The sequence below is a fragment of the Aptenodytes patagonicus genome, chromosome 1 (genome assembly GCF_965638725.1).
Source record: "Aptenodytes patagonicus chromosome 1, bAptPat1.pri.cur, whole genome shotgun sequence".
NCBI lineage: Eukaryota > Metazoa > Chordata > Aves > Sphenisciformes > Spheniscidae > Aptenodytes > Aptenodytes patagonicus.
The window spans coordinates 122506268-122521948 of NC_134949.1; the positions used below are offsets into that span (position 1 = coordinate 122506268).

Here is a 15681-nt window from a genome sequence, read left to right on the forward strand (position 1 = left end):
CTAAATTCTAAAGACCTTCTAGCAGCATAATACGGTTGTATAAATAGAGAAGTGCAACAGTCTCAAAGAACAGAACACAGTAATACAGACATCTTCGTTTTATATGAACAATGACCAAACTTGCTTTTCAGCTGTCTTTCTTCTGTGCAACCTTTCTGTTTAAAGAAAGGAGGAGGGGAAAGAAAAAAAAAAAAGATACCTGGTGACAGAGTGATTGCCAAGAAAATCTTTGAAAAATATTTTGTTACTTTTACTTAGTTACTGTGATTTTTGTAGATGTTGTTTTGTAAAGTTCTCACTGCTGGTAAGAGTTCTTTCAATTTAGCTTGATTAATATCAGTCAGAGGGAAGAAATTGAAAACAGTCAATTTCAGTATTATTTTCTCAAGCAGCCTGCATAACACGGTGATGGATTTTTGTGGTGAGGAGGGAAGAGTTAGCTCTGTTCGTTATGTTGCTTGCTTCTTGTCACATTGTGGGAAGGAGGCAGTATTGCTGCACAACCTGTGAACACTTTGAACATTAAAAACATTTTGGTGATACACAGCTGTGTCACACCTCAAGTTCCCAGTTCTAGAAGCGTGCCCCAGGATCCTCGTGTGGTTTCTAATAGAAATTTCCTTAATGCCTGCAGAACTTGATACCGAAGTTTCAAGGATCAAGTCCTAAGGCCTGAGAGAGGATCAGGTCCTCATTGTGCTGGGCATTCTGTAACAGACCGTTTGCTCTTTCTGCTTCAGAACGCTCGGTCTTCAGTAACAATTAAAAATGTTAGATGGAGTTAAAGGATGCCTCTCCTGGCATGTGATGGATTCATCTGAAAATACTGATACCCTTAGTGATGGCTGGGCTTTGCTTTAATATCATAGTTTTAAAGTATTTGATTATTATCATATATGCAATCTTACCTGATAATTTCCACAAAAAATCGAAAGGTGTCCTGTGTTGATAAAGAATGCTTTTTAATGTTGAGCCAACCAAGTCTAGTATATGGGGAGACAATTTGCATTATGAAGAAGCAGCACGTTTCGTGCATTACAAAGAAGCAACTGAACAGTGGTTATACATTTATGACGAGTAGCTGAACAGCTTCTTCAAACATTAGTGTTCTTTGATGCTTAAATGTATCGTCTTTTTTTTTTTTTTAAAGTTCTGTGTAGAGGTTTAAAGAAAAGTCTGAAATTTTTAAAAGGAGTCTGTCTGTTATTAAGTAACTAACCCATTTTTGTTTTGTAGGGGTTTTTAAACGCATTTTTAGAACTTAGCCCCCAAATAAAATACTATTTCTAGATACAGGAACAAGCAGTTTGCCAAGGAGTTACTCAGTAGGCTGCACTAAGACATGAACCAAAAGGTGGTCTGCCTTTGCCATAGCTTTCCCTTAGACCCTGTTTTTTCCAGACACCGAGCGAGATCTGTAGTTCTCTCACAGACAGCATTGAAACCAACCCCTTCTTGAGCTTTGCTGTCAGCCAGTAAATTATTGGTTGGTGGTATTCAGCGAAGCTTGGTCCATCAGCAGAGCTTGTCAGAGTCCGTTGCAGCTTTTTTGAAAATCCCTCTTGAGGTGCTAGGGACAAGATGTGGAAGACAAGTGTCAGTGACTTAGAGTGAGGGAGACACAGTATTAATGCGGAGAATGACATAAGAGTTTTTTTCTTTGGGGGAAATCTTTGGTTATTTTGGATGTAAAATCTTGGGGGGGGGGGGGGGGAAGAAACTTTGTTTCGATGATTGTTGTCTATGAGGGTTTGATGCCACTTGAAAAGTCCCTACTTCGGAGCTGCATGAATATTAGGATGAAAATCTGGTAAGGAGGGAAGGATTTTCTTTTAAAGCAAAACAAAACAAAATGCCAACCAAAAAAAGCTGAAGGAACAGGAAGAAACTGGAAACAATTGCAGTATCTCCCTGTCTTTATTCACCAAAGCCAGGAACAGAAAGAAATTGAGGTAAGAAACAAAGTAATATTGAAGGGTTGAAGTCTGAGAAATTCTGAAAAAACGGTCAGGTATTTTTTTTTTATGTGTATTTAAGGTAATGGCAAAATGAATGGAAAGAAACTTGAGTCACTTCATAAGCATGGTATGATTACTGGCATTTGATACATTTTTGGCAATTGCTACATTTTATTTCTTACTCTTGTAAGATTTTAAAAAGAAGAATGTTCAGCTTCCCTGTTTCACTGACTTCTGTTGGAACTTGTGCTCTTTGTATTGCCTTGGGGCCCAGTTGCGTGCTTTTCTGCTACTTTATATTCAGATGTGAGTGAAATCACGGTAATGGGGCTGTGAACTTGCACATAAAGGATAAATATTTGAATACCGTTAAATAAAGAGAGCACATGTTATAAGAACATCACTGTGTTATTCGTATCATAAAAGGACATACTAGGTACACTTTTTACTGTTTAATGGAAATACGTCAAATGCTTAGTATGTTAGAGGTGAATTGTTAAGGTAGTGGATGACTTTTGGGTTGCACAAAGCAAATACTGAATGAGAGGATGTTTTTGAGTTTCTCTCTCGTTCAGCGTTTCTCCAAAGAAGGCATGGAAAACCAGGTGTTGCCTGACTTGCATAAGACTACTCAAAGTTTTCTGCTACTTGGCTTGTTAAGAGTCTTACTGGAGCAGTTGAGAGGAACGTTAAGTGTAGTATGGAGGGAAAAAAACCTCTGGATGAAAGGGCGGTTTGAAAGACTTCCAAAAAGACAGTTGTGTGGTGTCTCCAGGTTTCATCTCCACTGATACATGTTATTGCTTTACTGATGAGAATATAGAAATCGTGTGGGAATCACAAATGTAAACTTTGTTGTGTTTTGTTTAGGGCTTGTTGCTGTGGGAGAGAAGGCACAAAAGAGATCTGGACATTATGTTGTGATGAAGGATCTTTCAGGTGAGATTCTTACCTGTCTAAAAAAAAAAAATTTCATTTAAAATGATTGCTTTGACAGTGGCATTGAAATATCAAATACATTTTATCTTTAAGGTAAACATCCAGTTTCTGCGTTGATGGAGATCTGTAACAAAAGAAGATGGTCACCACCTGAATTTGTGTTGGTGGACGATAGTGGGCCTGATCATCGCAAACATTTTATCTTTAAGGTGTGTTTGAGTTTCCTTGTTTGCTGTTGGTTTCGCTATTAAAGGTGATGTAAATTCATGTTTATATTTGTATATAAATGTACAAGCCACCTCAGGGGTGGCTGAGAACTGCCAAGCGGTGTCTCGATGCTAAAATGTCTAAGTCCTGTTTCTGTAAAGGCCGAATTGGATCTCTCGCGCACATTAATCTGTAAATCCGCCAAGAAAGACGCTGTTCCACGTCTTAGCGAAATTATTAACCTATGTGGTATCATATTCTTGCTGTTTACTTGCAGGTGTGGTGTTAAGTCTTACTGTTGTAAAGGTCGTGAGCAAGATTTAGTTAGTTTTGTCCTTCGTTATCTTACGATGTTGGCTTTCTTTTTCACGTAGTATCTCGTAGTGGCAGTTACCATTTGGAAATGATTGTGCTTACAGACCAGACGTGGATTTTGTCTACCCCTAAAGAGGACTTACCTAGAGAATGTGCTGAAAGGAGCTCTGTAGCGCTGCCTGGAAGCAGAAGTGAAGAGACGCGTCCTAACACTTTCTTTTTTTCCTCCCCCTCTTTCATAAACAGGTGAGAGTCAATGGAAACGAATATAGGCCTACTTTTGCCAGCCTTAACAAGAAGCATGCTAAAGCCACAGCAGCAACTGCGGCTCTCCAAGCGATGGGACTTGTACCAAAGGAAAGCATGGTTAATACCACCATGTTTAGGAGTGCCTCACACCGCTAGATATTGTTTTTTATATTGACATTATTTCAGATAATTTTACTCTGCACAAAAATGGTATTTGCCCTTTCATGTTGTAAATACATTGGCAATTCCCACGTTGTAAAAACTGTACAGACACCTTCAGGTTTTTCTTTTGTACCATCAAAATGTATTTAAATCATACTTAGTTTTTGGTATGTTTATATTGTTTACATTAGTGATGTAATTATTTCTTAAATGACTAAATTGGACGATAGACTCTGGAGGCATCAGTAATCTAAACCCTTGTTTTAAAACTCATGCAATTTCTCTTCAATACGGAATGTTAACACTTTCATACTGTTTTGTACTATGCTGCAGTTTTCCCCGGTCTCGGTAAAGCTACTCTTGCACTTTTGCCGACAGCTGGTAAAAGGTCGTGCGGCTTACCTTAGTCTAGTCGAGGCTGGCGTGTACTGCTGGACAGATACTGGGCCAGTACTGTGACCCCTGTGAGAGAGCGCGCGGTGGCAGCCCTGTTGTACAGTGTTAACGCTGCGGCTTCTCTTTGAATTTTGTTTGGGGGTTTGACTCGGTGGTGCACTGCGATTGGCCGTACAGCCCATGCTCTAGGACATACACGATTAGGCAAAAGACTCGCTTTCAAAGGGATGGCAGAAAGTCCAGCAATGGAACCGATGAGACTTGCAATGTAAAGGTGACTCTCCCTGCATGTTCTGAGAAGGGAGGTGACGGAGTTGTCTATTCCAAACAAATTAACACACTGCCTGATGTTGATTGTATGAATTTGTGGTTAATGTGAATTTTAAACTCTAACAAATCTACAACTGGATTCGGGGGGGAGGGAGGGGATAGAATGATGCTTAAATTGTTGTACCCAACTTGGTCAATAAAGCAGCACAAGTTCATAATCTTAATCACTGGTCAGTAAACAGTAATTAAAATGTATGCCAAAACAACTTTTTGAAGAAACGCGCAGTATGAAAGTATGCTTTATGAAGATTATCAACAGCTGTTAGGGTTGCAAGAATCAGTTCTAGTCATTTTTGGTTGCTTTGGACCGTTACCAAATTAACTCCTTGGGCTTAAATTTTCCGTGATGGTACTCTGCCCTCAAGGAGACAGCCTGATCCAGAGTTTTGGCAGTTTGACAAGGGAGAGGATATAGAAAGCTTTTCCTCCTTTTTTTTTCCCTCTCTCTTTTTTTTTTTTTTTTTTTAATTTAAGAAGTATTAGTACTTTAGCTATGTGCACTTTGAATTGGAAAGGGCATTGTACACCTCTTGCCAGATTTGTCTGAGTTACGAGCAGATTGCCAGGATTTATGGACTCTAGTAGTTCAGGTGCTTATTTCAGAAAAGTCTTTTTGAGGGCTCTTTGTATTACATCTACTGACCAGAGCTTCGTCTGGGCCAGGAGCAAAATAAAGTTTGTGTGTAGTAAGGCTGTGCTCGGGCCCGAAGTGAATGACCTTTGCCATGGCAGTAGGAACATGGAGGTGAAGAATTACTAGTACCTCTTCTTCCACAAAGTGAGGTGACTTGTGTGTATGCTGTCAACTGTTATGGAACAAGGTGTCTTTCTTTGCCCTAAAGGGACAAGGATCAATGTCTCATGTTGTGTACAGCAGAGAAAATGGTATTTGGTTGTCCACCACATACTTCAAGAAATAAAACCCCTTATTAGTCTGTCAAAGCGCTCTAGAAATGCCTAAGTTAATCTTAATTTTCATGGACGTAGTTGTCTTTAATTAAAACTTTTTTCCCTTTGGCTTCTCGCCTTCCGTCTCTGACTAAATATTTGAAGATCTCCTTGCCTCGTTTGCTGAACTAGTTGGAAGGTGTGTATGAAAACCAAAAGTAAATATGATGGTACAGCAATGGGAAGATCTGCTCTGGGAGAACTGGGCGTTGTATCTGTCCTAGCTGAAGTCTGGCTTTTTGATGTACGACTTAAAGTAATTAACTCGGGATGTGGGAGCAGCTCCTAATCAGACTTGTGTTTAAATGTCTGGTTTGATAGAGCTAAAGCATCAGAGATGTTGATCATTCTGTGTAGTCTATGGTGTCCATGTAAGCACTGGTTTCATAGCTGTACAGTATCGCATCTGGGAACATACAATCTCTTGTGCTTGTTGTTTTGTTCTTTTTTTGCTCTATATTCCCCATGTATAATGTAAAGATACATGTTATCTCACAGCAGCAAGGAGCAGATGAAGTCAGTCCTATTGAAGACTCCATTTAAAAACCAACTATTTAGGCAAGTTCTGGATTTCATGCCTTAAAAGATGTGGTACTTGTGTGTGGATTTAACCTTTGGTCTTAAGGAAGACTTACAAAAAAAAGAAATTAAGGTCTGTAATGCCCTAATTATGACACTTCTTGATTTTGAGGTTTCTGTTCTAGTTTCATTCCTCGTTGTTTAGAATGATATATGAATCTAAAGCTAGTGCAGCGATGTGCTTCTGTTAAATTTGTAAATTGGAATTCGTTTGAGTGTCCTTTGCATGCAGGAATAGATAAGTAGTGATACATTAAAAAGAACAACTAGGAAACACTCTCTTGGAACCTGGTTATTTATGCAGCACTTCAGCTGTCTTAAAGCTGAATAGTCTGTGACTCCTGCTGATGGAAGACGTGATCTGTTTGGCCGTTGAATTTCCTTTCGCGCAGAATTACTTTCCTAGAAGTAACATTGCTGAAAGTGCTTCTGACTTCCCTGTCGTGCGAGGGAGGAGCATTTTGAAACAGGTGCCTGGGAACTTGAAGCCAGCTTCCACCAGAACGATTTCTTGGCAGTCTTCTAATTTGTAGTTTTTAAACAGTTAGGGCTGGAGGAGCAGGAAGGTGAAGTTCCCATGCCTTGGAAAATTCAAAATTGCCTCTTAAAGGGCAAAAACTGTATGAAGTCTTAATCAACCGCTACAGTCTCTGGCTCTTCCAAACAAATGATAGTTGTGATGAAAATTCACTTGTTTGGACAGGTTAAATAAACAAATCTTGCTGCTCTACAAGCATCTGGAATAATGGTAGTATTTACCGAAAATACCTTTAGGTAGAAGAGCAGCAGACTGGGTCGTGTAATGCTGTAGCTTTTACAGGGACAGTTCATTGGAGCCAAGTACGCTTCAAGAAGAGCACTGAATCCCAGAGCTGTAAGCAACTGGAATACGCTTCTGAAATTACGGGCAAAGCTATGACTTAAAACCAACAGGCAGTTTACAGAGGAGCTACAGCTCAGGTAATGGTGCAAACATGTGATAAAGAATTTGGTGGTAAATTTTTGAAATTACACCGTTCTAGGCTACAGGAGTGTAATGGCAATTCAATTTTTTTTAAATGACTGCACGCTATTCATTGGCGTTGGTGTCTCTGCACAACTCTAACATGCTAGATGTGAAAATACAAACTGGAACTGAAATTAGTAGTAATTACGGTATTTCCTAGAAACAGAGAGGCTTAAGTCTACATGCCAGAGTGGTTATTGGCTTGATTAAAATTGCTTTCCCACAGAGGCAGCTACAGAACTGCTTTTTCCTATTGCTTTCAGTAACTTCCTCTGTGTGCTAACACGCTCCGTCAGTAGGCCCGTTCCTCGAGCAGACACTCAGAAGATGCTGCCTGTTTCAGAACTGGGGCTGTGGGCTCTGAGGTCATGAGCAGCTTTCAGAAGGGCTCACCCCTGTGACAGCAGGGGAAGCTGCGCTCTGTGCAGTGCAGCAGAATGTGGTCGCTGTGAGAACTGCTGTTGACGACCCGTGGCGTTGGGCTACGGGTTAGTTTACAGCGGACTGCAGAGCCCAGTAGCAGAGGCTGTGACTGATGGAGGCAGGCAAGCCAGAGGATAAAGGCATTGAATTAACTGTTACTCTCAGTTAAAAAGCAACTGGAAATGAAGGTGTAGTTAACACACCAGCCACCTGAGAAACCCAGTCTCCTGGTATCCCCACGATGCCGTTGGCACTGGATTTTCACTCTTGGTGTCTGCTAATAGTCAAAGGGGAAAAGTGCAGTAATTTGCTTCTAGATTAGTTAGGGAGAAGTGTGAAGTCGGATTGTACTACCCTGAACTCCACCAGAAACCGAGTATTTGACATTATCAAAGATTTTAATATTCTGAGGTGCCTGTTTCCATCATAAGAGAGGGACTTTCCCTTTGTCTAGGTTTTCTAGATGTTGTCTTGTTCAGTGTACCACTAGGCTGACAGTGTCATGGTAGTTACTGTAAAGTAACAGATGTAAATGTAAAGCATTCCAGTGTAATTGTATACATGCTGCATTCTTGGGGTAGGATACTTCACGTGGTGTCGATATGAAGTAACTGGAAGGCACAGGAAGCTTTCATCATGCCTCAACCTGCAGTAACTTGTTTACGTGCCCACATTTTTAAGTTCACAGGCTGTTTCCTCAAGTAAGACCTGGCCACAGTCTAAAGTTACTGTTTCAGAATCGCAGACTGATTCTGAGGTGGTGAGCAGAACGGCGCTGTAGTAAAGATGAGGGTAGCTGACCACATGGCGTGAGCGCTGCTTTATTTTCTGTGCACAGCTGAATTAGAAATCTTGCTGGAGGGCACAAACGTGACAGTATTCTACATACTGCTCTTCAGATTTAGTATTCTCTGCTGCAGGGATCTGATCACCTGATAGCTGTGTAAAAAGTGACATACATGCCTCCAAAATAACAGCTTTGACTACCTGAAGTGAAACGGACTGCATTAAACTTGTTAATAGACCCTACTACTGCTATCTGTGAACATAACAGAGTCAGATCAGCAGTCTGCTGCCTCTCATTTTCTCTGTCTTCGATCAGGCCGTACAACTATGTTACTGCTCCAACTTGTTCTGATTCAGGTTATGGTTGGTACAAACTGCTTTTTAAAAGTCTAGCTCATTTTAACGTAAGTGGGTTTGGGAATACTAGACAGCTATGCCAAGCAGTTCTGAGGAATCTTAACCTTTTAATCTGATTGAGCTGCAGCCAGGACTCTCTGCTTGTGTCCATCTGACTTTCATCTATCTTTGTGGAGTTCAGAGCTGTCTCTAAACCAAGAGGTGCAGCATACCGAGGCGTAGCTGTCAAGCTTCTGGCAAGGTGCTGAAGCAGTCTTGGAAGGGGTTTTGCCAAGATATTCCACCCATCCAAAATGGCTACCAGTTACCGCACAGAGCAGTAGCAGCAACTCTGTACTTCAGAATAGAACTTGCATGTGCATGAAGAACACAGACCTTCCAGATGCAATTCAGACCAATAAAATAGCTAATCATGTTTTATCAAGTTTTATTTAAAAAAGGCTGTCTAAAATACAAAAGGAGATGTCCTAGACCTTCATTTCCTTCAAAAGTCCTTTGAAGTGTTTTATGCTGGGTGATGTGCAATAGTTGTCTGTGATGTTCAACTAGGTTGTATCCCTCCCGGTACTGCATAGGTGCTGCCCGTGTAGACCCAAATGAAGTACAGCAACTGCACGCTAGAGAGCATTCTTTTCCATTAAATGGAACTAGCATACCTAGGACTTCCAGGTATAAGCATAATCCTTCATTTCCAGAAATCGGATGGAGGATTTTCCCAATGCTGGACACTGACTCAGTTGATCCAAAGTCTTAGGATGCAGTCCACATGTAGGAAGATCTTTGCATACGGCTTCCTGCGGAAATTCACATGAAGAGGAGAGACATGGAATAGGTATTTGTTTGAAATACCTGTAGTTTTTAATATTCACTTGTGTACCTCTGGGGAACTCCTGAAAATCCGAGTATTCAATTTCTGAGGGAATGACAAGCCATGAGGACTGCCAGGTGGTGATCACAAGTAATTGGGTGTAAACCCATGTATTAAGGGAAAGTTTTGTGTCACTCGGTGTCCTATGGTTCGTAATAAAGATGCTATTCCTAACAGGAAAGATTGTCTCTGCTAGTTTCCTTACCTTATTTAAGGCAGGGCTTGCATTGTCAAGATTAGTGTTAAACACAGCAGTTGGCTCGTGTGTATATAAAACAGCCGAGAACGCTCCCCTCTGTGCGGACTTGAGCAGCGTGGTCAGTGAATGCAGGGAATGAGGCATGACGGGGCCTACGATCTCCAAACTGAAGATATCCTCATATGCCAGGTGAACCCTGGCTTTGGCATTTATGCTTCGAGCCTGAAGACAAGAGCACATAGCATTAGTTTTCGACACATCAAGTCCACATCTTCATTTACTCTAAAACTGCAGTGCCACAGTCCTATTAAAGGTTCAAAATACTTTTAAATATTGTCAACTCGCTGTTCGATACGCGAGTATTATGACGGTTTTGCTGTCTTTGTAACGACTCCTAAAATGTACCAACTGATAGGCAGGAATGCTATACAGCATTAATAAAGTTAACTGCAGAAGAACAGAGTTGAACGGCGCTGGTGGAAGAGGGCTGCGCTACCTGTATTAATAGCACATCCTTTAGCATCCACCACCTCCTTATAGTAACAGATGGTGAGGCATGGTTCAGAGCCTCCCTCGCTGCGAGCAGCTGTGATGGTTTGAGGCCCCATGAGGTCTCGGGAGAATCTTCTGAGAACCATTTTAGTATCTGGGAAGTCTGCGTAACCTCTTACGTATCAGGATGTGAAGAATGGAAACGCTGGGATTTCAGTTTAGCAGCACCGATCTATGTGGATAGAGGTGATTTAGGAGGCAGTCCGTAGTGCAGTCAAAATGCGAACTCGGGCTACAGCAACAAAAATTACTCTGCTGTACCTGAAGGAGACTATGCAAAGTCAGTGTCTCATCTATGGGGTGAAGAAACAACTTTCTTTTCTTTATCGGAAAACAGAGACGGTTGTGTTACTTACTTTGAGCGTTTGCATTGTTCCACCTCGGAAAGCAACAGGGGACAGCAAAGTTGGTGGAAGCCCTGCTTGTGGACCTGCAACAGCCACCAGGCTCTTGCAGTTTATCAAGAAGTTCAGCAAGGTGAATGTGTTTGTCCCTTTCACTAATGCAAGGGATTCGGGTTTGTGATCCATCTGCACCTCATGCTTCTCCTTACGACTGTGTTGACTGGAGTCAAAGGAAAACCGCGAGGAAGTGAAAAGCATCAGTGCACCAAAGGAAGAATCAGAGCAGTGCAACTCCAGAAGGATCCCCCCCCCAGGCCTCTGGCCAATCAAGTCATTTAAACAAACAAAACCAAAAAAACCATCAAGCTTTACACTGATTCAGATTTGTTCTTCAAATATTAAGCAGCATCTTAAACCTGACTTCCGATTTCATTACTGAAGTTGTGAGATAAAAAGCATTTTCCAGGTCCAATGTCTTAACAGCTGGCAAGTCATGTTTACTGAATACCTATGAAAGTTAGCAACTCCTAGTTTTACTATGAATTTTGCTTCAAAGCAAACACAGAAACATAAGCATTTAGAGTTCAGATCAGAGTCTGCTTTTGAAGCGCGCCCCCTGACTGCCCCCATTTACGGTGCTTTGCTGTGGAGCAGACTCGGGAAGCTGAAACAAGATTCCTCTTGGCTGAAAACCAGCGGAAGCTGCATTGGGCAGTGCAAGTGCAAATGGAACCAAGGAAGGCCGAGTTAATAGGTCCCTTACAGGTTCTCAGCAACAGCTGGGTCCCTCCTATGCCACACTACTTCCAAGTGTAAACCTAGCCTATGTGAACATACACCCTTTTCTTTAAAAAAATAATGAGTCTTTCCAGTGAACCCGTATGTGAGGTGACACAATCAGTCTGCGACCCAACAGATGGATCTTACAAAGTTACATGAATGATTCACAATGGCTTTTCCTTCAAGAAGAGGAGCATCTAGAAATACCTGTCATAAAGAAACTCAGAGAGACATGCAGAGTCTCTTAATATGCAGTAATGTGAGAATTAATATTTGGAAAGAAGCTCTCAAAAAGCTTTTATAAAAAAATCTATACCACAGAAAAATAACATCTGCAGGGTTTTCCAGTGCCGTCATGTGCAAGGATACAGTTTAATAGAAATAGCATCTGGTTTCTTAACCTTGTCTTGGACTCCCATCTCCTCAAGCCAAGAGAAACTTTCGTCGTCATCATCACTTGGAGCTGGTTCCCTGGGAAACACAGAATCGGTGTTAGGAGGGCAATGCTTCCTACGAAGGTTTTCCAAATGGAATGTGCAGGAGTCTCTAGATGCCCTTGAGTTCTAGCATTGTAGAAGACTTATTACGTACTCTCCATCTTCCATGCTGTTGCCCACTTGGAGGCTGTTAGCACCTTCTGTTTCCAGATTCACTTCAGAGTTTTTCTGTTTCCTGGTTCTACTTTCTTCTACCAAAGGTAAAGAAAACTCTATGCCTTGAACAGAGGAGGAAGGAAAGCAATGAATGGTTTTGTAACACAGCTAATGCACTTTATCAGTTATTCAAATCCTAGTTGGACTGGTTTCACCTTACCTTCATTTCTCATGGCTTCCCTTAAACCTCTAGTTGTGGGAGAAATTACAGCTGTGATAACGTCACTTCCCGCAAGACCAGCTGCACGGAACAGGACGGTAAACTGGTAGGTACATATATAGAAGTAGGGACACAGTTTGGCTTTGAGCAGATTGTACAGAGATGTAAAGCTGACAGACCTGCAAATGAGAATAAAACAGTTCTGTAACTGAAGTTGATCCTCTGCTATTGACACATCAAACTGGATTTGGCTGGGTGGTACCGACATGCGCTCTGCACAGGTTTGACAGCATACTGAGTCATTAGTCAGATTTTCAGACGTGCCCGGCATCTAGGAAGCCGCACTCCTCTGAAACGCAGCCTGTTTGTGAGTACTATGCTCTTCCAGCATACTTGCTTTCTAGCATGTGAGTTTACACGAAGCATCGAAGGCAACCTGCTAACGGGATTTACGGAATCCTACCCGAATCAGTAACTAGGGTTGGAGAGGGGCATTTAACACAGGAAGGTAGCTTTAGTCTTAAACTTAGTTCCTTAGCCTGGTCCTCAAAATAACGAGCATTCTAGCTGGGAAAAAAAAATAAAAAGCTTTCTCATAGAAATGGAAAGAACTTGTGCATTAAATAAAACCCCATTGTCTTAATTGTACTAAAAACATCAGTTATTTGGTTCCACTTACCAGTCGCTCATTAGCGCTTGTTGCAAGGCTTCATCCTGCGACCAAGGACAAGCCTTTCCAGCTATTCTTCTATCTGCTCCAATCCGAGGGAACAGCTGCAGCCATGGCAGTGAAGGGTGAAGCCAGTAAACGAGGCTTTGCTGAAAGGCACAACGCAGTTCTGCGGACAGTTTTGGTTCCTAGATGTCAAAAAGTGTTTTATGAGGACAGTAATATTTTACTGAAGGCAGCATTGCAAGTGATGGATTAAAAAAAGATATTACATTAGATGATACTAAAAAAAAAAATCCTGGGCTTGTGAATCAGCCAGACTGAAGAAAGACGGACAGCAACTGGCAACTGCTCCACAGTTGAAGTTAAACGACCACTCACTTATCACTGTTTGCCCCTACAGGTACAAACCATGCATGGAATTAAGATTAGTAGTCTAAATGAGCCTTATTCTTAATGCAAGACCAAAACAAAACAGAATCAAGCCTTTGCTGCCAGCATGTTTAAGGAAAGGTGCAAAGGTACCTTCTCCTTCCTAAAGCTGGAGCTTCGAGCTACCCTCTGAAATACTACCTGTATGCTCTGTGGCAAGTTTGTTTCTGTAGCTCTACAATGCTGAGCAAATCCTTGAGCTTCCTCTTGCGCTTTTAAATGTTCTGCCCAGGTGAAAGGTTGGGAAGACATAAATAGAAGTCGTGTTTTAATACTCCAGTCTGCAGGAAATTCATGTCTCGGTGACGAGGGAACTTCGGGTACAGCAACAGGTAAATGAAGGTCCTTACAAAACAAAAATAGCATCAGTTAACCCACGGAAAATAAAAAAAAAACCTTAGGTAGCTACCGATTTATATTTTAGGATGGTTAGGTCTCCTCCCATGTTGATTTAATACACCTTTCCTGGTCGGCAGACCAGATACTGGACTGTGGCTGTTGCATCTAACATCTTGAGTTCAGCAGCCTATAAAAAGACAAGCTAAACCTGTTGTCTCCTGCATGTTTTTGTCCAATTCAGTGCAACAGCAAAATTGCCTAGCTCATTTTGATCCTAAGGAAGTACTCGCATTAAGTAAGTAAGTTAAGAGACATACTTAAAAAAAAGCTTTTGCAGACAGATTTTCTGGATTCCAAGTAACACAGAGTTTGACTGTTCATAGGCTAACCAAAGTCACAGTTTATACTCCACTGATTATTTTAGTCAGTAACAGATTCTGATAGAAATACGGTGTTACATTGTTTATAAAAAAGCAGAAGAGGGTTTTCATTCACAAGGGTCTTTCCAAAAGTCATAAACTAGGAACAGATAAAAGGATGAATAATTAAAAAAAAAGAAAACTTAGCCTGAAGTTTATGGAGACAAAGAATTTCTATGCCAAAACAGTTATTTCATTTCATCCTCTCTTGGTGTTTGTAATGTCAGACGCTTCCTAGAGGATGCAAAAAAACCCACTGGGGAGCTCTAGGACAGTTTGTTCTCTTTGAGAGGTCATTTTTTTATTCTGCTAAGTTAGCCTGAACTGAAGTTTCTGAACCTATAATGACGTTAGACATATTGTCTGCTTGAAACTCTCTTTCTAGGACCGGTTTTCAGGTATTCTCCCTTTCCTATGTGCCTGGTGAAATTGTTTGTTTGTTCCCTTTTTGTAGTGGAATAAAAGACTGCAGGAGACATATCACTTTGAAGAACGTCCTTATCTCAACAAAATATAAAACTAAGAAACAGGACAATTATAGTAAACATGGTAATAAAACTGGAAGAAGACAACAACCTCTGTCAACTAGAACTACAACAGCAGCGACGTCAGGCAGAAGGCTGGCTTTTAACAGGCTGTCACCATAACAGTAAACGTCAAGGCAATTTAAGAAATTTTCTTGAACGCTGACGTTTCAGTATATCATTTTATACAGAGATGGACCATCAAATATTAAGTTAAACAGTTTCAGCTTCTTTTGTGAACTGAGAACACCTAAAAACGTTTCAAAAGCAGTATGCGCTGTTTCGTACATCGGTTAGGGCGAGGATGTCGGTTCTTTCAGAGGGCTCTGCTCTCCCGGCAGGCTTATCTTCGCGAACAGGCTCCAAAAGCTGAAGAAAAAAAGGAGCGTAAGATGCAGCACAAAATACGAACCAGGTTGATAATTAAAAAAAAAATGCCCCTTGCAGTGAAATTTCAAGAATGATACTAAGCACATACATGCTGCAAGTAGCAAAGCGCTATAGCTTGGTTTCAATCCATGTACAAAGCTAGGGCAAGCCCCAGGCTCGGGGGCTGGCTTTTTCAGAGGGAGCAGGCTGCGGGCCGGGGCTGCCGCGCCCGGCGAAGAGCGATGGCTGCCGGCGTCACCGCGGAGGTCCCTTCTCCGCCCGCGGGGCCCTTCCCGTTTCCCCCCGCGCCTCTCCGGCCCCACTTCGTCACGGGGAAGAGAAACCCCCGGCCACCGCGACGCCGGGGCTCGGCCCTACCTGCCAGAAGGGCGCTGCCGAGGGGGACCCGCCCGCCGGCGGCCGCTGGCCCCGCTCCCGCGGCTGGGGGGTGCCGGCCGCCCGCGGCGCGTTGTCCAGGCTGGAGAAGGGGTTGCGGCGGGCGGGCGCGGAGGGGGCCCGCGGGACCGCGCCGCAGGGCGGAGGAGAGGCGGCGGCCGGTTCGCTCCTCCGCAGCCGTTTGCGCTTCAGCCGCAGCATCGCCGGCGGCTTCTTGAAGCCGGGCGAGTACCCGGGCACGGCGGAGGCGGCCATGGCCGGGCGGCGCGCAAGGGAGCACAGCCGCCGGGCGGGAGCCGCTGTCCCGGCTTGGCGCGCAAA

General features: G+C 42.5%; 2 protein-coding genes across 3 annotated transcripts in view; one reads left to right on the forward strand and one right to left on the reverse strand.

Annotated features, from left to right (window-relative positions):
- The window catches only part of SON (SON DNA and RNA binding protein), a 41570-nt gene extending 35208 nt beyond the window's left edge, over positions 1-6362 (forward strand). For both annotated transcript variants that reach the window (XM_076353374.1, XM_076353383.1), the window contains exons 10-12: positions 2829-2897; positions 2991-3106; positions 3666-6362. In XM_076353374.1, the coding sequence (XP_076209489.1) occupies positions 2829-2897; positions 2991-3106; positions 3666-3824 (344 nt within the window). In that variant the 3' untranslated portion in view covers positions 3825-6362. The remainder of the gene's footprint in view (positions 1-2828; positions 2898-2990; positions 3107-3665) is intronic.
- Positions 6363-9061: 2699 nt separating this feature from the next.
- Positions 9062-15615, reverse strand: DONSON (DNA replication fork stabilization factor DONSON). Its single transcript, XM_076353406.1, has 10 exons — positions 15343-15615; positions 14884-14964; positions 13455-13658; positions 12891-13069; positions 12212-12390; positions 11990-12113; positions 11768-11869; positions 10631-10829; positions 9729-9944; positions 9062-9449 (listed from the first exon to the last, which is right to left on the reverse strand). Exons 1-10 carry the CDS (start codon positions 15613-15615, stop codon positions 9312-9314), a joined length of 1695 nt encoding a protein of 564 aa, XP_076209521.1. The 3' UTR covers positions 9062-9311.
- Positions 15616-15681: the final 66 nt, after the last annotated feature.